Genomic DNA, 23,050 nt, shown 5'->3' on the forward strand with positions numbered 1-23,050 from the left:
TCAGGTGTGAATCAACTGCAATCTTGTCCTTTGCTCCGAATGATTGACAGCATTTGGCGCGTGCGCGTTGCGGGGTGTCAGCGAGGCAAGATGGCGGCGCTCAGAGCGGGTCTGTTGACCCGAGCTCTTTCTAAAGGAAAAACAACAGGATTCTCTGCAAACATAATTGGAGCAAGAGCAGGTACGTTCTTCTACCTCATCTGATTCTTAAAATGCAAATACACGTTCTTAATGTAGTGTTTTGTGGGATAAACAGTGCGATAACCTTCATGTCAAGTTCAACAAGCTAACAGATGAGGCTAACCTCCGATGCTTTTCTGTACAAAGTGTATTATTGATAACTGCTTCGTGTTTACATCTTGTACATTTAAAAACGTGTAGTGTACCTAACCGTATGATCTCTTTGTACCTGATCAGAGGTTAATATAAGATGTTATGATTAAACGTTTCCCTGTGTATTTTTTGTGGATGGTTTGTGTTGATATTTTTGCCGTGTGTCGTGCTGCAGCCTCCGGTGTTTCTAAAGACATTTTGCCCGGCCCGTACCCCAAAACCCCAGAGGAGATGGCGGCTGCAGCCAAGAAATACAACATGACACTGAAAGATTACCGTCCCTATCCTGATGATGGCTGTGGGTAAGGTTGTCTCTCTTGCAGCTTCACATTTGTAACTCTGCATCTGTTAGTTTTGTGCTTGCACATGTCTGTTCTGTATTGTGAAAATTCTGTCCACAGACAAACAAGAAAGGTGACCGATAGATTAGGTGATTTTCTCGTGGTTTGCTTTGGGGGATTCCTTCTGTAAATTCTCTTATAAGAAGTAACTTTGACCGCTGTTTGGATTCCGGCTCTTCAACCGCTTGGTTCAAATTCTGATTAACCTTGAGGGATATGTGTATTCATGTTGTGTTGTTTTGCAGATATGGTGACTACCCCATGCTGCCGGACAGATCACAGCAAGAGAGAGATCCGTGGTATCAGTGGGACCATCCGGATCTGAGAAGGAACTGGGGAGAACCTGTAAGAAACTGTCACTCCTTTGCTTCCCACTTCTTAAAATTGTGTTGTGGATCAACTGCAGTGTATACTTTAAGTTATTTAGTTATATAATGTTTATGTTTATATTTCAGATGCATTGGAACTTTGACATGTACATCAGGAACAGGGTGGACACATCTCCAAGTCCTGTGGACTGGAGGACCATGTGCAAACATCTGTTTGGTTTCTTGGGGTTTATGATGCTGATGTTTGGCCTGGGCGAAGTGTTTCCTTCCTACCAACCTGTGGTGAGCGCTGCAAGAATATTTGGCTTTTAGAAACTGAAACTTTGTTCATATTATCCTTGATGTAAAGTAAAAAATAGGTGAAATAGGCACTAAATGCTTTATAAATGCTGACCTCTTCAATGTGATTTTGATGTTTTTCTGAGTAAAGTAGAATACTTATGAAAGTGTAGGCCAGGACTTGATATAGTTTATTTTTACCTTAATGTTTTTTAAGTTATTTCATATTTTTGTAATCCTACTGAATGAGTATCTCTCTTTTCTCAGGCACCCAAGCAGTATCCCTACAATGACCTGTATCTGGAGAGAGGTGGAGACCCTGATAAAGAACCAGAACCTATCACACATTATGAAATCTAATGCTATAAACCTCTCTGTTCTGTGACTTGTGTATATTTTTCTCTAGCTAATAAAGTTATTAAACCTTGTGATTATTTGTTAAGTTTGTTTTTATAAATCTTGTTAGACACCTCGAAACAATAAGACTTGTTTGACCCCATCAGATGGGCTTTCAGCAGGTTGTGCTTCAACAAGTAACTATTTTGCCCATAAAGCCATAATAAAGGTACTCCAGTTTCTCACAACATTAATTGTTTTTTAGTCCATTTAACAAAAAAAAGGGAAAACATCAAAAGGTCAAAGGTGTTCATTTCTTTAAATGATTTATTTTCGTGTGTTACTTCCATTTGTCTTGTTTCGCTTTTTTTAATGCTTTTTGTACAACATAAGCGAGGGAATTGCCAACAATGTAAGACAACCACCAGGATGAACTCGCACACAGTTTATTTAAAGCCCAAACATATCAAACAAGAATAAAATAAGTTACTATTTTGTAGTGAAAATTGTATTTTTTTTGCATCTTCTGAGGTATTTTCGCAAACTTACAAACATAAAAGTTTAATAAAGTAGCCTTAACTGGAGTATTATACTACTAATGACAGGGATTATGTTATTCGTTATTATTAAAGGTATGGTTAAACAGAAAAATGCTTCATTATTAATGCATCATTATAGCTTTCATGCAAATATTAATTATTTCGTTGTAACGTTAGTTAGTTAGTACGACAAACGAAGTCAGACTATTGAAATGTTGAACGAACGAAGTTTCGCATGATCCGTCCGTCTCGGCCGCCGTACTGGACTACTCTTCCGCTTTTGACTACATTTCCCATGACGCAATCAGCGCCTCTAAACTCTCAGCGATAGACAAACCAGACAAACGAATTATTACACACAGCTGTAAGTACACACACTACGCTGGCAGAAGTTTGACGTTTTGACTATAAACTCTCGTCTATGATGTATATTGTGTGTGTCTTCGGTGTGTTCAGTGTGTTTGTGTGTTTAAAGCGCAGACAGCGAGCCGCCGACGGCTAATGCTAACGGGAGATGATCAGGAATTAAAAACTGTGATTATAAACATCCACTGCTCCTCTCTATAAACTCTAAACTGCATTTATGACACACACAGAGGGTTTATAAAGACTGTGAGAGTGAAATATTTATGTGAGAGAACCGATCAGTCGAGTGAGTGACAGCTGATGGTATATCTCTCACTCCTGCGCTTCAGTTTGAATGTTTATCAATTAAATGAACATCATTGATCGCTTGTCTCCTGTTCAGTGATGTATAGTATGTGATATAAGAAGCTTTAGGTTGATCTGGAATGGCATGACATAGCAGATGTGTGTCAGTTGATGACTACAGGTTTTTCTTGTTCTTTTAGAGGCTTGAAGGAAGATGAGATTAAAGGAGATACTCAGGACTGCGACCCAAGCATGGAGTCCTGCAACACAACATCCTGCATACCTGGCCCTGGGTGAGTGTGTGTGTGCGCGCCTCAGGTTCTCATTGTGTCGTGTGTAACCACATATACATGAAGAAATAATATGTGAGGGTTTATTTGTATAGGCAGTGATCGTGGTTATAAGAATTGTCTTATTGTTATAACGTCTGTTGTGAATGATGTTATTAAAAACTCATTCAGTTGAATAACAGGAAAACCCATTTCCTCTTTCTGATGATTGATTTCCTCATGACGGTCTACAGGTACGGCTGCGCAGCAGCTGGATGCGTCCTTCAACACCACCTCTGCGCTGGAGATCTTTGAGATGGATTTTGCTGATACGTCCATGGACATGAAGCTCAAAGGGACTCTGCCCACCTCCAACAGGTGTGTTAATCTCACACATTTCATTACAATCGTGTGTTCACAGGAGCTGTATTTACATTCAAGACACTGTTAAATGGCAGTGATTTGCTTCTAACATCTAGCTTGTGATTTACATTACATTTATTCATTTAGCAGACACTTTTATCCAAAGCGACTTACAAAGAGTTAGGGAGCAACAAGCGATATGTCAGTAGCCATAATACATTAGGTGCCAATACAAAGTTACTGGTTTAAACTAAAGCTAGACCATTACTGTTGAGAGAAAGGGTTCGTTTTTTTATTTCAAGGTGTGTCATTAAAATTTCTCTACGCTTCCCGTTTCCGATTTTATTCAAAGTGAAACCTGCCGATTCTGACGTTCTATGCAGTTTTTTGTTTGTTCACAGGGTGTGAAGAGTTTCAACAACATTGCTGTCAGGTTAACGCTTGTGTGTGTGCAGGTTTCACAGTTTGATCTGGACGGCATTTGACACCGACGGTAAAGATTCATCTGGACGGCTCATTGGAGGCAGTGAAAACGGAACCGTGACCATCTTCGGTCCGGACAGTATTCTGAGCTCGGGAGACGATGCCGTGATGGGACAGGCCAACAAACACACCGGCCCTGTGCGCGCGCTCGACTACAACCGCTTCCAGGTAACGCTCCGAGGCAATCTTTCCTTGAAATCAAATCTCTCTGTGCAGCTGATGGTGAACATGCATGACTCCTGCGTTTCAGAGTAATCTCATCGCATCGGGATCGAACGATTCAGAAATATACATCTGGGACCTGAACAGTTTCAGTAATCCAATGACGCCGGGAGCAAAGTCACAGGTAGCGATCGCACACGTCTGAAACTATAACATTTCTTCACATGTTTGATTGTGATGTCATTGGACTGAAAGTGAAAGCATTTGTCTCTCTGTTTCTTCAGCTCAGTGAGGTAAGATCACGTTCTGGTGAGGATGGGGTGGGTGTAGGTGTGTGTGTGTGTGTTGGTTTGGGTTTAAATGGGATTGATGAACCTCTTCACTAACATCTCGCTCTTGTGTGAATAATGAACTGGATGTTTCTGAATTGCTGAAGGTTTGTGTAAGTGTGTGTCTGCTATGTGCTGTGCGTGTTACAGCCAGCTGAGGACGTCAGCGTGGTGGCGTGGAACAGACAGGTGCAGCACATCCTGGCATCCGCCAACCCCAGCGGGAAAGCCGTGGTGTGGGACCTGAGAAAGAATGAGCCCATCATCAAAATCAGTGACCATAGCAACCGGGTACGAGAGACCTGTCCTGTCACGCACGTTTTTGCATAGTATTTCTTCATATGTGTGTATGTGTGTAAGAATGCTTGACGTGTTGTGTGAGGTTAGATGCACTGCTCCGGGATGTTGTGGCATCCAGACGTGGCCACTCAGCTGGTTCTGGCCTCAGAGGACGACAGACTGCCTGTGATACAGATGTGGGACCTTCGGTTCGCCACCTCGCCGCTCAAAGTCTTGGAGAGCCACACCAGGTCGAGATCACGAAAAGCTTGTGTCAGGGGCGTGATCGCTTCAGCGGCTGATCTGATGATTCCTGTTTTCATCTTTCAGAGGGATTCTGTCAATCTCGTGGAGTCAGGCCGACCCCGAGCTCCTGCTGAGCAGTGGGAAAGACAATCGAATCCTGTGCTGGAACCCAAACACTTCCGAGGTCAGTCTTACCCGCTTTCAGTTTGTTTGATTGTTTGTTTACAGAGAAGTCTGTAAATATGACCAAATATTTAACAACCTGTATTAGATCTAAGAGAAGAATCAATCTGGTGATGTGATCTCTGGTTGCAGGTGATTTACGAGCTGCCGACGGCCAATCAGTGGTGTTTCGATGTGCAGTGGTGTCCTCGTAACCCCGCCCTCTTGTCAGCCGCATCATTTGATGGGCGGATCAGCGTGTACTCCATCATGGGTGGGCGTCTTCAACAGCATCAACACAGTACTGTGGATCAGGTATCATGAAGACGACGACACAACTCCTGTGAAAGCGTTAGAACGTCTGATGTGTATTGAGAAAAATGAGAAATATGAAACAAAAAGCACAATTGCTGCATTCCAATTCGCATACTATCCGTCCTAAATAGGATTAGTACTGCCCAGACAGTGTTGGGTAAGTTACTCTGAAAAAGAATAAGTAGTTACAAATGACATATTCAATAGTGTAATTAGATTACTGTACAATTAACTCACCAAAATTATTTATTGCTAATGACTTTCTATATCCTACATCAAACTTGATTAGTTCAGTGATTCAAGTAGGGACATAAAACAGCTCTTAATTCATTCAAATAAATAATATAAACTACATAAAGTTGTATTATTGACTTACTTAAGATTACAAATGTGAGAATTATACATTAAAGAACAGATTTTTAATTTAAATTTAGATGTCAATTCCACTTTTGCACATACACATATTACACAAAGTATTTAGTTTAATGACATCAGAAGTAACTGTAATTAAACAAATAAAAAATAAGAGTAATCGCTTACTTGACTATTTCAAGCGGAAAATAATTTAATTAGAGTAACTCATTACTTAGTAACTAGTTATAACCAACACTGGGCCCAGATCCTACTATGCGGAAAATAGTAATCCAAAGAGTCCGGGATGGTCTACTGCTTCCGTAAGAAATTTGAAGTGCAGAACGATGCACACTCTTAATGGCTGATAGTACCCACATCTCACCACGAGGAGGCGGAGTTTACATTTAGTCATTTAGCTTAGTTAGTTTAGAATTAAATAACTGATGCATCACTAAATGAATAAATATAACTATACATGAAACAATGAATCATAAATACTTCAATGAAAAGACAATCTCTACTTTGATTTGTGTGACAGTTCATGGCCACAATGTTGTCTAGGCAACAATGGCCACTTCCGCTTCTTGTTTGTATTTCCCAGTGCGTGCATACTGTATTGCTGCACACTAAAATACTTTTTCATAACAAAACTCTACATACTTTTAGTGCATACTATAGAAAGGCGAATTGGGACAAAGCACATGTTTAATAGCTAAAGGGACAAACATAAAATTTCTCTCATCATTTATGTATTCCCAATCAATCCTGTTTGCAAGTCTTTCTTCAGTGAAACGCCACAGAAGATATTTTGAGAAATGTCTCTGTGGTTTTGTGTTCATACAATGAAAGTCAATGGAGTTCAGTGCTGTTTGATTATCAGCGTACTTCGAAATATCTTCTTCTGTGTTTTACAGAAGAAAGAAACTCATACAGGTTTGACATGACACGAAGGAGAGTAAATGACGAAAGACTTTCCATTATTGGGTGAACTATCCCTTTATATGTCTCCGGTGAATAGACATCTGAATAAGTTTCCCCTCAGTGCTCGCAAAGATGACTCTAGATAATCGATTTCTTTAGATCTCGGCTTCGTTCGACACCAGTGACCCGTTTGGAACGGGTCAGACTCTTCCACCTCTCCAGATCCCTCAGCCCACAGTAGAGACCACCATCATCCCCCCACTGAAGAAGCCGCCTAAATGGGTGCGGAGACCCGTCGGCGCTTCATTCGCCGTGAGTATCATACCGATTATTAATCGATTACTCATTTTCTTTTTACAATGGGTGCATGTTAAAACAGGGAGCGTATCGTTCATTCATTGCTTCATTAACATGGCAGATGAAAAAAGATAAAAGGCAGTGATTCATATGATTGCAGCATCTCTTTACAGCTCATTTTGTGACATTTCGTTTGTTATACTGAATCTTAAATGTTAAATAATCTGCGTCGATACAGATTTAAAACTTAATATACAGATTTGTGGCTCTTCATTTCATTTTTTTATTCACCATTGTAATGTGATGTTTAGTGAGTGTTTTTAGAAATATCTATAAGATTTGTATTAAATCTATAATCATGTACTCGAAAATCGAATCGAGAGCTTGTGAATTCGAATCGAATCAATCGCTTGTGAATCGATACCCAGCCTCTAGTTCCACGCGTCTCATACGTCTGGAATGAGTTCTGATGTTCCTCTTGTCTCTCTTCAGTTTGGTGGAAAACTAATAACGTTTGAGAACCCAAAGCAGCAGCAGCAGTCGTCTCAGCCGCTCGCTCGGCAAGTGTGCGTCAGTCAGGTGACCACGGAAACAGAGTTTCTGGAGCGCTCGGCCGAACTGCAGGCCACTCTACAGTCGGGATCTTTCTCCAGCTACTGTCAGAAGAAGATGACGAGCGCGCCTTCAGACGCTGAGCAAGACGTCTGGAGATTCCTCAGGGTGCGTGTTTACATCTAATACTGCATGTGAAATGTTTGTTGATGTGTTGAAAGGTATTTTCTGCGTTTGTCAACAGGTGAATTTTGAAGACGACGCTCGTGTGAAGTTCTTGAAGCTGTTGGGGTTCAGTAAAGACGAGCTGCAGAAGAAGGTGCAGTGACTTCTGTTTATCCTAACATGACGAGAGGCGGTTTAAATGTGCGACTGTAATGATGCGTGTGTGTTTTCTTCAGATCTCTGCGTGTCTGGGGCGAAGCCTGCAGCCCAACGGTTTAGATGTCAACGCTCTGGCCGAAAAGATGCAGACTCTCTCCGATCAGGTCTGTTCTGACGCGCGTCACGCCCTCCTGTTCTCTCCCAGTCATTAAAGATGATGTTATTGCCTCTCTCGTCCAATCAGATGGCAGATGAGCCGGCCGTCGCAGGCAGCGATTCCCAAGCGGATTTCTTCTCTCAGCTCCCGAAGAAAGAGAAGGAATCGTATCGGATCCCCGTGTCCTCAGGTGAGCGCTCAACACACAAACCCTTCTGGATGAACTTTCAGCCGTTTGTTTAGCGTGAACGCTGATGTCGCGTGTCGTGTGTAGACACGGACGGTTTGATCAGTCAGGCTCTGCTGGTGGGCAACTTCGAGGGGGCCGTGGATCTGTGTTTGAATGACGGCCGTTTCGCCGAGGCCATCCTCCTGTCAATCAGCGGAGGGGAGGAGCTACTGAAGAAGACCCAGCAGCAGTACCTCGACCGACACGCCAACAGCATCTCCATGGTAACAGCAGACAGCATGTCAGAAGTAACACACCGACAGTGTCACGTGATGGAGACATGTGAGTTACAGATGTGTTGTGTGTTCAGTTGATCACGTCGGTGGTGACGCAGAACTGGCGTGATATCGTTCAGAGCTGTGAGCTGGACAACTGGAAGGAGGCATTAGCAGCCCTGCTAACATATGCTAACCCCGAAGAGTTCGCTCCTCTGTGCGGTGAGATGACGAGAGTTCAGTTTGTGTGACTTGAAACACGGCTCGTCCAATCAGATTAAAGAGCGTGTGTGTGTTTGTGTGTGTGTGTAGATACGCTTGGCTCTCGTCTGGAGGCTGAAGGAACCGAGAAGACGTGTCTGCAGGCGTGTCTGTGTTATATCTGCTCCGGTAACATTGAGCGTCTGGTGGAGTGTTGGACGTTACAGAGAGATTGTTCCTCTCCTCTCACGCTTGAGGTCTCTTACATGCACATTCATGCCTGTTTCGATTCATGCGTGATGATGTCATATCATGCGTCTGTGTTCACGTGTGTTCAGGATCTGGTGGAGAAGGTGATGATCTTGCGTAAGTCGATCGAGCGTTCGCGCAGCGGTGAGGTTTGTGTTCAGAGCTCAGCGCTGACGGAGAAACTCATCCAGTACTCCAGCATTCTGGCATCACAGGGCAGTTTGAGCGCCGCGCTCGGCTACCTGCCCGACACCTCCGATCAGGTATAAAACACACACACACCACAAAAGAAATGTTCAGTGACAAGAAACAACTATACCATTATCATCAAAACATCTGCCCAAAACACACTGCTTTGTTTTACACACACAAAACAACACACTTTTGTTTGTGTATATTTATATGTTTAGTGTGGTTGTGTGTGTTTGTGTTCCAGCCTGGTGTTAGGATGTTGAGAGACCGACTGTCTCATGCTAAGGGTGAGAGACTGCACAGACAACAACAACCATCAGCACCAGCAGGAGGAGCCAAACCATCAGTCATCACAAACACACAAACACCATCAGCAGCCATGACACACACACAGGTGAGACTCCTCACACACACACACACACACACATTGTTGAGGCTCACACACACACCATCAGCAGCTATGACACACACAAAAGTGAGAGTCACACACACACACACACACACTGTTGAGCCTCACACACACACACACACACACACACACAGGTGAAGCTCACACACACCATCAGCAGCCACAACACACAAATACACACAATGTGTGTACTGCTGGCCTGCTCCCGGCACTGTTCCACAGATCTATTAAACTCCCTTTCCATCAGTTGTTTGCTAAACCAATATATTGCTTTTTGTGTGTTTTTGAAAGTTGGGATGTAATAGGAATGTTCACGAATGTTCAAATATTCGATCTGCAATAACTATTCAAAAATATCAAAATGCTTTATGAATATTTTTCATAAGAATAAAAACTGTGTTACCACTACAGAAAACCTTACAGTTGTCACTTCTTATTTAATGCATCTTCAATTCATCTGTATGATTTTATAATAATAAAAAAAGAAAATATAAAAAACAATTTTATGTGTTCCCTTAATCCAGATTTCAAGCTAGTTTAATTATTTTAAGTTTACTCACCGGATGCCCGTATCGTGTGTTATGCTCGGCTCACAATTAAAATGTTTAAAAACTGGTGAGACATAGAGTTTGTTAACATTACTTACATTAGGTATGAAAATATCAACGTAATATAAGATGATAACAATAATTAATGTATTACTATAACTTGTTTTCGGAGCTGTTGTTCTTGGTAAATTCAAGCCCTTTACTTTATGTATTGTCAACATTATAAACAATAAAGCCAGATATTCTTGTCAGATGGGTTCTCTTCCATGTCAGAATATGATCATCAGACAAACTTATATAAGGCTCTGCACCTCCTCAAAACTCTGCGAGCTGCCATGTAGTGCAAATTGTCAACAAACACTTGTCCTCACTCCATAATGCACAGCGCAGCAGACTACCACAACTGGATTAGTTCACAAAAGCTTTCTTGTAGTTCAGTGGTAAGAGCATTGTGTTAACAATGCAAGGTTGTGGGTTCTATCCCAGGGAATTGTATATACCTATGTAAAATGTATAGGATAAAGCAATGTAAGTCGAATCACGTTCTCACCACAAACGAACCGCTCCAGGATTCGTTTGAAAGCGTACCCACCTTTTCAAGGTCTCGGTACGCTTATTTTGTCCACTTTTGATGCGCACTCAAGTGGATGGCTGCATTCACACCTGCCAAACGAACCACACCAAGAAGAAAAACTCACACAATGTCAGTGCAATGACACACACACACACATAGATGAGATACACACCTTCAGTAACCACAACACACAAATACACACATACCTTTAGCAGCCATAACACATACTCAGATGAGTCACACCATCATCATCCAGGACACACACACACCTCTTTATCAGCCAAACACACACACTGATGTCTGGACTCATCGTCCATGTGTGCTCCAGTTGTTCAGGGGTTATGTGTACTTATCAGGGACTTTGATATAAATCTATGATGATTATATGATCATGCTGACAGTTTATTTGCTCTCTGATGGCCTTGTGCAATTTAAGCTGCAGCTGGTGTATAGTGTGTGTTCTGTTGACATGAGGTCATCTCCCTCTGAACGCTTCAGATTTACAGTGTACACAAATCATGCATCATCACATCTGCACAACCGGAACCTTTAATCTCTATATTCATCCGCGTGTTTAAATCAACACAATCATGTTTGTCTTAATGATGTTTTATCAAACAAGTCGTGTTTTCTAGTAAATCTGTTGGGTTATAGCAGTGAAGTGTTCTGTGTGTTTTCTCTTATTTGTATGTAATCGTGTTACGTTGTGTCTCGTGTCCAGGGGCAGTTCACCCCCTCAGTGCCTCCTCAGATGCCCCCTCACCGTCTCTTCACACCACAGCAGATTCCTGATTCTGGAGTGCCGCGCCCGACTCAAAGAACAGCGTACCTACAACACCCCGCCACAGCGCCAGGTACCCATCAGTGACCAATCGGCAAAATGATCATCTGTCCATCACGCAGTTCCATTTCAAACTTCATACATTTGTCTTCATAATCTTGGACTTGCAGGTTTCCCCCCCTCTCAGCCGTTCCCACCTCAGTCGGGGCCTCTAGGAGCTCCTGGTGGTTTCATGTCGGGCCCACCGATGCCCCCCTCCAGTCTGGCAGGCCCCTCTGCACCCCCCTCCTCTCCACCGGGACCCCTTATGCCAGGCGGCATCCCGATGAGAGGCGCCCCACCACCTCCAGGATTCTTATCTCCCACCTCTCTACCGGGAGGAGCGCCCGTGTTTCCAGCAGCGCCGCACTCGCATGGACCCGCCCCCCCTCCCAGCGGCACATATGCAGCTTTAGGCTCGGGGTATCCACAGGGGGGTCCGGGCGCTCCGGGGGCTAAGAGCTTCAGCTCTGCTGGTGTCCATCCTCCACCCACAGGTAAAACACACACAAATACACACACTACACTACATATTCCTCATAAATGGACACATGAAAATGAATATAAAGTCATTATTTGATGTTCTATAAAGAGGCATCACTTCTCCATTCATTGGGTATTATTGCTTCAGGATTGTATCTATACCACACTTCCATAATGCCACTAAAACAGGAGTACTCCACCCGTCTTAATATCATCTGTGTTTACTACCATTATGAGTTTAGACGGAATAATCTGATCAAAAAGCTCTGTTTACATGCTCCGTTGTTAATCAGAGTATTGTCTTAATCCTGTTTATATCTGATTATTGTTGTCCATGTAAACGTGGTCACAGAGATTAGGTAGGTGACAGGAAGTGTGGGTGCGTGTTTGGTTTACGAGGGCTTTGCCTTGGCACGATAGTTTTTATATATTGAGGCTGTCAAGATTTCTTTATTAGATTAAGTCAAATATCATTTAAAAGGTTAATTAAGCTGGTTGAATGTCGGGCAGCTTGATGAGATAAACCTCATCCTCATAATGTTTATCAGCTTTTATACAAGCCTGTTGTTTTAAGGATAAGCTCTCAAATTCAGCTTGTGGCCGTCCGTATGCTCTCAGAGAGGGTGAAATCATCTGTAAATGACTGAACGCTGATGCTGTGTGTGGATTTACATGACATGATAATGGCTCCAAAATAGACAAACACTTCTCAAACTGCTCATTTTACGGAGCTTTTCACGCAGATATGAATGTGATTGTAAGCGGTATTGTTTTCAATGACATGTGATGAATGTGACCTCATTGCACATTATTTCGATAAACGTCGTGCGTGTCTGAATACTTTCTCTGTCTCAGGTGTTCAGGACGGGTGGAACGACCCTCCAGCGTTACGCACAGCTTCACGGAAGCAGAAGGTGATTTGTGTTTGTCAGCGTCATCAACTTTCCATCAATGTCTTAAATCAGTCTTCATGTCTCGTGGGCTTTCATATGATTTGCTGTAGTTGAATGCTGTTTAAATGAGCAGATGCCACAGAGTGTGTGTGTGTGTTATACAGCTAGCAGAGAACTACACCCCTCCTGTCCCCATCACGACACCCGTCATGGGTTTTCCTGTTGAAGCTCCTGTAGTTCAGGAGAGATTTCAGGTGCCGCCCGGAGCTCCTCAGGAGCCCAGCATACAGGTGACACAACACCTCGCTCGGTCATGTGATCTCACCCCGGAGTCTCACCGTATATGATGGATGTGTATATGTGTGTGTGCGTTTCAGTCTCTGCGTCAGCTTCCGGCCGAGCGTGTGGACCAGAAAGAGATTCCTGCAGAACACGTGATCCTGAAGAACACCTTCAGCAGTCTGGTGCAGCGCTGTCAGCTGTCGGCCACAGATGCGGTAAATCTCACCCTTAACACCCATCAGAGAATCATCTCTAACTTGAAACAGTTCACACATGACAATCTTATGAGCAACACGTTGACACAGTGATGAGTGCTGGAAAATAGTTCCTGTGTCATGTCTGCAGTAAGAGCAGCCAGCTTTATTCACCTTTAACACATTTAAAATGCTCCTAATAGAGTCTGTGACACGTTATCCTCTTCATGCAATATCTCTTGCTTCATTCACCGTCTGATGCGTTACACAAAACTGTCACAATGTTTGTCTGGCGAGCTTTTATCTGAGTGACTTCTTCCAGCTTCTGTTAACACACTTGATGCAATAAGATAAAGTTTATCTGTGCATTTGGCAAAGACCTTCACAATGGTGCCACCAAAAGCAGTCAAAGGTCTGACTACACCAGACACGCACACACATACAGTTCAGGGGTCTCATTTATAAGCGCTCCTTACACACGTGTCTGGACTTATAAAACTGAACGTGCACACATTTAAGACCATGCGTGAGCACTCTTTGTTGTGTGGGTGAAGCAATGACATTAACAAAATAATCTGAAACTCTGTTTTCACTTTGATATGTTTATTTATCAAATATAGCACTCTCAATAATAGACTAGACGCAACTCAAATGACATCTGAAAGTCCATTTCTAGAGCATGCGCTGCTTACAAACACTTTCCTGTGGCCTGTTGTGTTTTAATGTTTAAATGACAGTGAGACGTGTGAGGTGCATTATAATTCCTCCCTCAAATAAGATCAGAACTCCTGTTCTGAGAAAATGTTTCTAGAGAGAACAATAATTAAGAGAAAAATGACTTTGATGTGATTGTGGAAACTGCTGGATCCGTATTTTTTATGTCTTGTACCGTCACTGTATTACCGTCCGGTAATATGGAAATTATATGAAGATGACATTATGAATAGTTATTACACTACTCGTTGGAATGCTTGATTCTGATTGGTCAGTCGTGACATTTGCAGGTTCGTTATTTCCAGATAACAACCGCTCAAAACTAATAACACACGGTAACCGGGATTCAGCAAATCAATTTTTATACTTTTTTTACAAATTAAATTTAAATATGTCTTTTAGTAACGTACATGACATTATATTTACAAATGTTTAAACCAAATTGCCTGTTTGTAACTTTGAACGTCGTTTGTTACCTTGAAAACTGAAAGTAAACGGCTTTTCATCACAGAACGTCTGCATTCGGTTAAATGAGCTAATCAAATATTTCAAATTCACATTTCATCTCCAGTTATTTTCTCATGTGGCAAGTAGCTGTGTAATAAGCGGGATAATGTACAAGCACCCGGCTGTTATCGCTAAATAAGCCCCTTCAGTGTTATACAAGACCCTCTGCTTTACGTCCTGATCACAGTGTCGGGGATTGTTTCTGCCATAACAACCGGCTGCCTGTACATTATACCAAACATAAACTAGGCATCTTAAGCTCCATATTTGGTTATATCAGGGAGCAGATGACGTGGAGAAACACACACACACTTCTCCTTTGCGCAGGTTTTTTTTATTTATCTATACGTTTGTGTGTACGCAACATCTCTCTTTTGTACGTGCGCACACTTAATGGTGATTGACTTGTTTTTTTTATTTTCTCCTGCAGCAAACAAAGAGAAAACTAGAGGATGCCTGTAAGCGTCTGGAGAACCTTTATGACAAACTGAGAGATCAGACGGTACGTTTGAGTTTAACTTCCCTCTTCGCACAGCTCAGAGATTCAGTGTATAACACCCGACCTGTTTTTTACCCATCAGCTATCGTCCAGCATCCTCGCCGGCCTGCACGAGATCGCCCGCTGCGTCGCCGCCCGTAACTATCCTCAGGGACTGGAGGTCCACACGCAGGTGGTGAGCAGCAGTAACTTCAGCGAGATCTCTGCGTTCATGCCCGTTCTTAAAATGCTCATGACCATCGCCAACAAACTGGCCGTCTGACACCGACAGCATCATCGTCACTCCTGCGTCAAACACAAGCGTTTGTGACGGACTGTTTGTGTGTTTCGTGATGTTGTTTATCTTCTGTAAGAATGAATACACCCTTAATCTCTGACTGTAGATCGCTGGTACACTTCTGATGTGTTTGCCGTTTTCTTTCATTCAAAAAACCAAGTGGAATGAATTCATTGCTTCATGAAATCAGTCTGACATTGAACTGGTTTTATGAAGGGTTTGTGCTGATGTTTGATGAATGCGGCCTGATGTTTTTGTGGTGCAGAACTTGCTCTGGTCTCAGAGAGATGCTGTCTATAGTTCAGTCATGACTGATGTAAGTGGACGAGGTTCATGTTTGAGTGACCGATAAATTCAACATTTTATTGTGGTGAAGATCTTAAGGAGGTTTGGTGTTTGTCAGGTCATCTGATGGATTGGTTTGTTCTGAAAACACTCCAGATGTTCTCTCATACAGATCTTAAAACGCTTTCGAGACTTATGAGTGTGTGAATGACTGTCATGAATTGTGCCGCTTATATTTCACTCCAAAATCCAAAAAAAGATATAATGCCTTTCATTTTGCATGAAGAAAATTAAACCTATTTTTAGAGTCATTGCGATCTTTTGACTTTCTTTACATGACTGACAACCCCCTCACCACCTTCCAAACTTGTCAGTGATAAAAATAAGTTAAAAAACAAAAACAAGCATTAAGACACTTCACCAGAAGCAGGATATATTCATATTTATTTGTTCAGCATTATTTTGAGAAGTCATGTTCTAGAAATAGGTTTTGTTTTTGTAATAAATCAGATTTTAGGGTGAAATATGTCCATGCTGTAACCGGAGAAGACTGAATGTAAGTGAATGTGCAAATCTTTGCTCTTTTATAAACTCATGCTCTTCTTCTAGAAACCTCCACATCCGTCGACTGTTTGTATCCGTCATGAATCTGATTCATTCTGAAAAAATGTTTATATTCAGAGCTGCTTTCATTAACCTTGAATGTTTCACAGCCTTCAATTCACTGCTTGAATCCAAATCTGTGCTGAAAGATTTATGAAACAATTTCATCATGCTCACAGAATGATATCTGAATAAAATTCACCTTGATGCCCAAAGTCAACATGAAACCACATTAGCAACACGTTATTTGAATAAACTGATGTATTTCTGAGACTGCATTAAACAGAATTGAATTCATTTTGGGAGATTTGATGGACCGGTATCTCTTTGCTGTTCGGATTGGTTATAAGAAATATCAGTGATGTCATCTGAAAAAATCATATTAGAGAGAGAAGTTATGTTTTCATGAAAATAAACATTTTTATTCTTTGGACTAAAGCGCACTGATAAATCATTCACATTAGATGTGTGCTTTACAAACATATATGCATCAATATTGAATTCATGTTGACTTTAAATGTTCATGGCATGTGAACACACAGAACAGGAGTGAGGTGCATCCGGATTCTGACCCATTTAGGTCAAAGGTCATGATGTTTTAGATCTCTAAAGATTTGTAGTCAGAAAGCGTCTAGCCATGACAAATCAGCTAATGATTTACATTTCCACACTAGGAATCTCTTTACGAGTTTTTTTTTATATTTGAATAAACTTTGGGGAAAAGAAATACAGCCAATCATCATGCATTCATTCTTAAAACACTGACTGATGTGCACGAGTTTATCCTCTAGAGGGCGCGCACGAGCGTTTTCTGTTGATGACATAACATGAAATAACAGTTTCACATTTCTCTTTAACTCTTTCAACAGTGTTTCTTAAATATCTTACACTCAAATTATCCTTCTTATATTTTCCCAAGTTAATTAAACATTAGCGGGAGATAAAGAAAATCTGTCATCCGTCTAGTCTGTGAATAAACTCGACAGGAAATGAACCTGTTTACACGTCACGTAGGGATGATTTATATCGCTTTATTTGGGTCGTGTTTAAATTTAAATATTAGCAGATAATGACTTCTGTATATAAAACGAAAGGTTTTATTTGAGACATACGCATCAATTTTCAGGACAAACCGAACACATGACAGTCTCAGCGTTTGAGAGCCGCTCGCTGATTGGTCCACACGAGTCATACGGCGCAGCTGATTGGCTCGCGCTGGTCTGCTGTTGAAATTCCCGGGATGTCTTTTGACCTCGCGATAGTGTGACGCATCCGTGTGCGAGGTGTTATATAGCTCGACGTTGCGTCACTGATTTATGTAACGAGTTCAAACATGTTATACTTTCCAGAAAGTTCGATTGTTCTCATAACAGTTGCGGTTGCATTTCGATCTGTTTAATCTTTATTTGAAGAGTTTTGAAGATCTCATGTTATCATGCTTTATTGTGTTAGTTAGCTGCATTTTTTAAGTTATAATGGCTTAAAACAAAGCAAATCAACCGCACTTTGGTTGTTATTAATTGTCATCCAGAATAAAAAAACATGATTTAAAACATATTTTTTTAAACCGAGTTCTTGTTTGAAAGCGAACTGTTCATTTGTTGAAATGTAAGTGCGTGTTCATTGACTGATGCTGCGCTCGTCAAACACGTGTTTAATAAAAGCAGCTGTAGAACTGACATTCTCTGCTTTAATATTCTAGATGTTTGTTTTGTTTAGTGAAATTCACTTCTTTGAGATAAATGTTTGTAATAAACAGACAAAACGTGGCGAAAAGTTCTTCTCTTGCACTTTTATTTTCAGTTTTTATGAAACAAAAGTTTATTCACTACCACAGGCTGTTATCACAGAAACATCACATTAGTTTTCAAAAGTAAGGGCTTGAGCCTCCTACAGCATGAGAAATACCACAAACGTCTCTGAATTAGAAGTGTCCGAGTGAAAACAAGGCGGTCACACCTGAATTTAGCCTGTGTGAGAGTCACAAACTCAATATAGAAACAATTAGAATTCAAATAAGTGCTGAACTATTGAAACACAAGCAACCTGTCGAAAGGATCAGTAGCTTTAATAATAGAAACACACAGGTGAACGGCTGGTCCAGTTCACACTATGCATGCGACACCATCGGTTTTGGCATCAGAACACACCGCATTATTATCATCCATCTATGAATGTATTTGACAGACACATCTGTCTCTATTATAGGCATTAGAAAGCAGAGTTTTGTAATAACACAGCATGCATTCACTAGCGCTGGAATCCATAACTACAAGATGAAAATCAAAAGAAAGAACTCAAAAACAAGGATTTTCTACTCAATTAAATTCAAATGCAAACAAAACCGTTTACAGTACTAAACACTACAGAATCATCCAAAAACACACTTACTAACATCTCGTTCTGATCTTTCCAAGACCTTCGGTGTCTTCTTGAAAGAGTTTATCAATGAATTTGCGGCGCGTGTTCGTCAATAAATTCATTCGAAGCCCTTTCAGAAATTACAAACTCGTCCGTTATCAAACGCTCAAAAATCATCACATGGATTTAACTCTCGGAATCCTCTTCCAAAACTCGAAAGAACTTACAATTTGTGCAATCATCACGACAGTAAAAAGGTTTGGCAACTTGTGACGCGTCAAAAAGAGGGCGGCATTTGGTCTACTTTAATTTCGATCAAATACAGTAAGGTGCAGAAAGGAAACATCTCTACCGCTCGAATTTCTCCAGCGGTCGCACGATTAAATTTGCTAGGAGGCCAAATACTGTGAGGCGGTCGGCCTGTTTCTTGCGCGTGTGAGAGTCCAGGGACATCGGAAGCTCGAAGCGTCAAAAAAAGAAAAAAAACTGCAGTCGAGAGAAAGCAGAGAATAATTATCAAATGAAGAGCGACACAAACAGATGATCCCGGAATTAAAGCCTCACAGGCTGGACAGGGGCAAACACATTTGGCATTCAGAGTCGGAACCCAGCGGAGGCTTCTTCGCTGTCAAAGCCCATTACAGGCCTGAACCTCCTTTTGTCTTCAGATGGGCGCTTTTTGGGGGGATACACATGTCGAGTTTAGCCGCTCTTATGACTTTTGTCTCCGGTGCGCTGAACCCGCGCCATCACCACCTCTTTGGACACACGCTTCCGTTGACTCGCCAGGCCCAGAAAACACATCAGGTCGATGAAGCAGGTGGTCAGGTTGATCTTCCAGCCGTACTCGCTGGTGGCGTAGTCGTATGGAAACGTGTGGTGGTAATTATGGAAGCCCTCGCCTGAGTAAGGCAGCAAAAGTAGGCATTGTGAAAATACATTCAAGACAACATTTTGTGTGGGGTTTTGTGTAGGCATGTTTACAAGCACTTAAGAGTGAGGTGTGTGTGTGTGTGTGTGTCGACGCACCTATAGCGCTGAAGGTGACGAATCGGTTCTCTCTGGGATTGATGGTGCTGTCATACGGCCGGTTCCCCCACATGTGTGCAGCGCTGTTCACCAGCCACGTTGCATTTAACGCCAGCATGTATCTGAGGATGGCGGGGACGAAATATGCCACCCACAGCGACTCGCCCCACAGGCAACACGGCACGGCCATCGGGACGACAAAACACATCAGCAGCACCAGAGGTTTGTAGTATCTGACACAGAAGAGAGAACCTTCAGACACACACTCGCTCGTCCGTTCGGCTCACGACGCTCATACGCCACTGACCTCCTCTGGAACATCACCACTTCGTCTGTCTTCAGATCGCCGAGCTCCAGCTTGCGTCCCTTCTCGATGACGTCTGGATGCTTCCGTACCAGCAGCCAGCCGATGTGAGAGAAGAAAAAGCCCCGTAACGCGTTGTGAGGGTCGGCGTCCGTCTCGGAGAACTTGTGATGAACGCGATGATCGCGAGCCCACTCGTAGATGTCGTTCTAGGGCGGGAGATGAGAGCGTTGGAGGCACAGACGCGTCTACAAACTAAAGCCTGAAATACGTCGCAAGACTTGGCTCAGATTTTCAGTCTGGACTGCAGATTTGAGCAGTCAGTGTGTTTCTATCTGATACTTTCCAAAAGTCTGCAAGTGTGTGCTTCTCGTCTCACATTTCTAATAGTCTTGTAGTGTATTTCAGCCATAACTCACCTAGAATTACGACAAACACAAATTGCGCCTGTATGCATTTCTACAGTTTCCGTATCAGTAGAGCAGCGTGAAGTTTAGATAAGTTTAGGCTTCAGTACCTGGAAGGCCATGGAGTTGCATGTGACCAGAAAGAGGCGGAGAGGTAAAGATGCTTTGTAGGATCTGTGACTCCAGAGTCTGTGTGCACCTGCCGTGATGCCCAGAGCGCTCAACACAAAACAAAGCAGCGCTGGAGGAAACACAGCAGATTAGTGGACGCCAACAATCATTTTGTTTTCAATCCATTTACATGTGAAACAAGGCAGCAGAATTTCCTCCATTCAAACAACCACCGACTTGAGTTTGATCTCAAACGAGGTCGCACTCAATTATGGGTAATGACAACGTGCATGGTTTGATATTTACCCCACAGTAGTGTGAGCGGTTGTGCAGACGGAATGAGGAAGATTCCGTACAGAGCTCCGGTGTGCAGTAAAGTCATGAGGATGACGTTTCTCCACACTATAGACATGGGAGGCTTCGGGCCCGCTTTCTCCTCATACGTGTGGTCGAAAACATCCTCCACCGAGTCCGGCTCCGAGCGCCCGACTGCACGTGACGTGACTTCTGTGTCTGACATGGCGATCACTGCAACACACACACACACACAACAGAGACACACACTTGTTGTTTTAACGCATTCATCGGGTCACGGTGACTGTACCATCAGCGGGTCACACTGGATCAACACCTCAGAAACATCAGTCAATACGCGTCACCACGCAGTTAGATTTAGTCGAAGAAAACACTCACCCGGGGTCTCCAGTGCAGCGGCGGTGGGTTTAGATTCACGGAAGAGGCGAAGAAAAGTGCGCGTTTCCCAGAGACAGAGGAACGAGTTAAAGCGCAAACTCCGCACGCACGCAGACGCCGATGCTGGTGATGCGCTGTGCTCTCGCGCTGAACGGCAGTAATATCGTGTTGGGATTGGCCAAAGAGTTTGATGCCACCTCACTGCGGAGCTGTTATTGGCTAGTGTTCATCTGATGTTCGCCAGCATCCGAATACCCGAATCTCGCCGAACCTCACCGGTGCTCACCAGTCCTTTATACTGGAAACACACCCCATCTGCGAGGAGGAGGATCTGCCCGACGACCAATCACGAGCTCTCAACAGCGTTTCTTCATCTCACAAATATCGCAGATATAAAAATATGCGACGATTATTAATTATAACGATATGATTTTCATGCGTGTTCCGCAAATCGCTCGAAATGACTTAGATGTATTGTGGGTTATTAAATGTTTATTCAAAACGTGCATTTTAAAATTACTTTAGAACACCAGAACCACGCAATAGTGAATGAAAATGAACGTTCGTGTACGTTAAAGTTTAGCAAGTGACGTATTCGCGACGAAAGACACATTATTGTCTGGGATTAAGAACCCAAACTTGACAATGTCTCATGAGAATGTCGGTCATGCAATAATCTGGTGAAGTCCTGCAAATGCATCATAGATCATTCCAGAAGGAATCTGCCACATTACACAATTTAATGGTCATCAGTTTCAAAAACCAACTTGCATAAGTGGACTGTTTCATCAAAAAGACATTTTTAGTTGTTAACAACATTTTCAGACACAACACATCCGCATGTACAGAAGCTGTCATACATCTCTTCCCACATTCATTCTCTCAGATTTATGAGAAATTCCTCGGATGTCTAATACAGAAGACACTGACACTGAATCATACATGCAGTTTTTTTTCTGATAAACTTTTATTTTTTTCTGATCTTTGTATTTTATTTTGTTTTATTTCTACAATAGAATATCTACAGGATGTTGTAAATGACCTTTATTTACCTTCAAAACATAATGACCATGCACAGTGTGGTAATGCTTGTATATTATAAAACAAACATGCACCAATTTAGATGCTGTCAGAGATTGTTTAAAGCAAACAACCTCAAATTATTTCACTTGTCATATAATGAAACAAAGAATTTCGTGTTTATGGTATGATACAGAACTCCACATCATCAAACCTTTGAAGGTAATAAAGATTCTATATCACAGAGAAACAATTAACTTCTGATCATAAAGATGTTTCCCCTCATGAAAGGAAATGTTTCGGACTTTCTGCATCTGTCATATTAACATTACCAGTGTAAGAATTTCTCTTACATATTTCGACATATATGTCCTTTCACAGAATTAAGTTTAATTTAAAATTGTCTGCATCATCCTGTTGAATACTTTGACATCTATCATCATGTTTCAGACTTAATTAAATAATTGTACTCAAATATTAAATAATTGGCATGTGTCAGTCCATTCTGTGCCACAGGTTACCTCATGACAGCTGATATAAAGAGAATGATACTGTTACATGCGCCTGATTTAGGTCAGATCATCTGATTCTGATCAATAAGGATGTTGAAATGAATGACATAATTCGGACCTTTGCTCTCATCTCTCCACCAGGTACTGTAGATGCTTGTAAAGTTTTGTACAGATGTCACTGATTACATAAACACTCATAAAAAAGTGAAGAGTGACATACTTCTGAAGGACAATCCGATTTCATTGCTATTAAACCAAGCAAAATCTTATTGTAATGTTTAAATATGTCGGGAGAATTTATTAAAATATCGAATGTTTTTTATATCTGATGTACAAATCTATTCCATTTTAATGTGAAAAAGTCGACGAAATACTGTAATGCAAACTGATTACACACAGAATTACATCATGACATGTC

At 42.0% G+C, this 23,050-nt stretch overlaps 3 protein-coding genes across 3 annotated transcripts; 2 read left to right on the top strand and 1 right to left on the bottom strand.

Moving 5' to 3' along the window:
• Positions 1–43: 43 nt before the first annotated feature.
• On the top strand, positions 44–1,713 carry ndufb8 (NADH:ubiquinone oxidoreductase subunit B8). The gene is made up of 5 exons (XM_056770904.1): positions 44–181; positions 509–635; positions 920–1,019; positions 1,130–1,285; positions 1,550–1,713. The coding sequence occupies exons 1-5, from the start codon at positions 91–93 to the stop codon at positions 1,640–1,642; spliced, it is 567 nt and encodes a 188-aa protein (XP_056626882.1). The 5' UTR covers positions 44–90; the 3' UTR covers positions 1,643–1,713.
• Positions 1,714–2,431: 718 nt separating this feature from the next.
• Positions 2,432–16,466, top strand: sec31b (SEC31 homolog B, COPII coat complex component). Its single transcript, XM_056771339.1, has 26 exons — positions 2,432–2,521; positions 3,009–3,101; positions 3,332–3,455; positions 3,896–4,091; positions 4,174–4,269; positions 4,565–4,705; positions 4,802–4,944; positions 5,024–5,123; positions 5,255–5,416; positions 6,851–7,003; positions 7,481–7,708; positions 7,785–7,859; positions 7,942–8,028; positions 8,109–8,211; positions 8,296–8,474; positions 8,561–8,687; positions 8,778–8,923; positions 9,005–9,178; positions 9,352–9,501; positions 11,360–11,492; positions 11,590–11,955; positions 12,797–12,855; positions 12,999–13,124; positions 13,212–13,331; positions 14,962–15,033; positions 15,113–16,466. The coding sequence occupies exons 2-26, from the start codon at positions 3,023–3,025 to the stop codon at positions 15,290–15,292; spliced, it is 3,519 nt and encodes a 1,172-aa protein (XP_056627317.1). The 5' UTR covers positions 2,432–2,521; positions 3,009–3,022; the 3' UTR covers positions 15,293–16,466.
• Positions 16,467–17,967: 1,501 nt separating this feature from the next.
• On the bottom strand, positions 17,968–21,383 carry scd (stearoyl-CoA desaturase (delta-9-desaturase)). The gene is made up of 6 exons (XM_056772015.1): positions 21,101–21,383; positions 20,714–20,935; positions 20,407–20,537; positions 19,893–20,098; positions 19,586–19,818; positions 17,968–19,458 (listed from the first exon to the last, which is right to left on the bottom strand). Exons 2-6 carry the CDS (start codon positions 20,925–20,927, stop codon positions 19,259–19,261), a joined length of 984 nt encoding a protein of 327 aa, XP_056627993.1. The 5' UTR covers positions 20,928–20,935; positions 21,101–21,383; the 3' UTR covers positions 17,968–19,258.
• Between the last annotated feature and the right edge of the window lie 1,667 nt (positions 21,384–23,050).

This window comes from Triplophysa dalaica, chromosome 17 (genome assembly GCF_015846415.1).
Source record: "Triplophysa dalaica isolate WHDGS20190420 chromosome 17, ASM1584641v1, whole genome shotgun sequence".
Lineage (NCBI taxonomy): Eukaryota > Metazoa > Chordata > Actinopteri > Cypriniformes > Nemacheilidae > Triplophysa > Triplophysa dalaica.

Excerpts from the sequence above, each read along its gene's own strand:
- scd (XM_056772015.1), bottom strand. The coding sequence starts at position 20,927 with ATGTCAGACACAGAAGTCACGTCACGTGCAGTCGGGCGCTCGGAGCCG. Across the intron at positions 19,819-19,892 it reads GTGGTGATGTTCCAGAGGAG|ATACTACAAACCTCTGGTGC; the intron begins GTCAGTGGCGTA and ends CTTCTGTGTCAG. Across the intron at positions 19,459-19,585 it reads CGTCACCTTCAGCGCTATAG|GCGAGGGCTTCCATAATTAC; the intron begins GTGCGTCGACAC and ends TGCCTTACTCAG.
- ndufb8 (XM_056770904.1), top strand. The coding sequence starts at position 91 with ATGGCGGCGCTCAGAGCGGGTCTGTTGACCCGAGCTCTTTCTAAAGGA. Across the intron at positions 182-508 it reads CATAATTGGAGCAAGAGCAG|CCTCCGGTGTTTCTAAAGAC; the intron begins GTACGTTCTTCT and ends GTCGTGCTGCAG. Across the intron at positions 636-919 it reads TATCCTGATGATGGCTGTGG|ATATGGTGACTACCCCATGC; the intron begins GTAAGGTTGTCT and ends GTTGTTTTGCAG.
- sec31b (XM_056771339.1), top strand. The coding sequence starts at position 3,023 with ATGAGATTAAAGGAGATACTCAGGACTGCGACCCAAGCATGGAGTCCT. Across the intron at positions 3,456-3,895 it reads ACTCTGCCCACCTCCAACAG|GTTTCACAGTTTGATCTGGA; the intron begins GTGTGTTAATCT and ends GTGTGTGTGCAG. Across the intron at positions 15,034-15,112 it reads ACAAACTGAGAGATCAGACG|CTATCGTCCAGCATCCTCGC; the intron begins GTACGTTTGAGT and ends TTTACCCATCAG.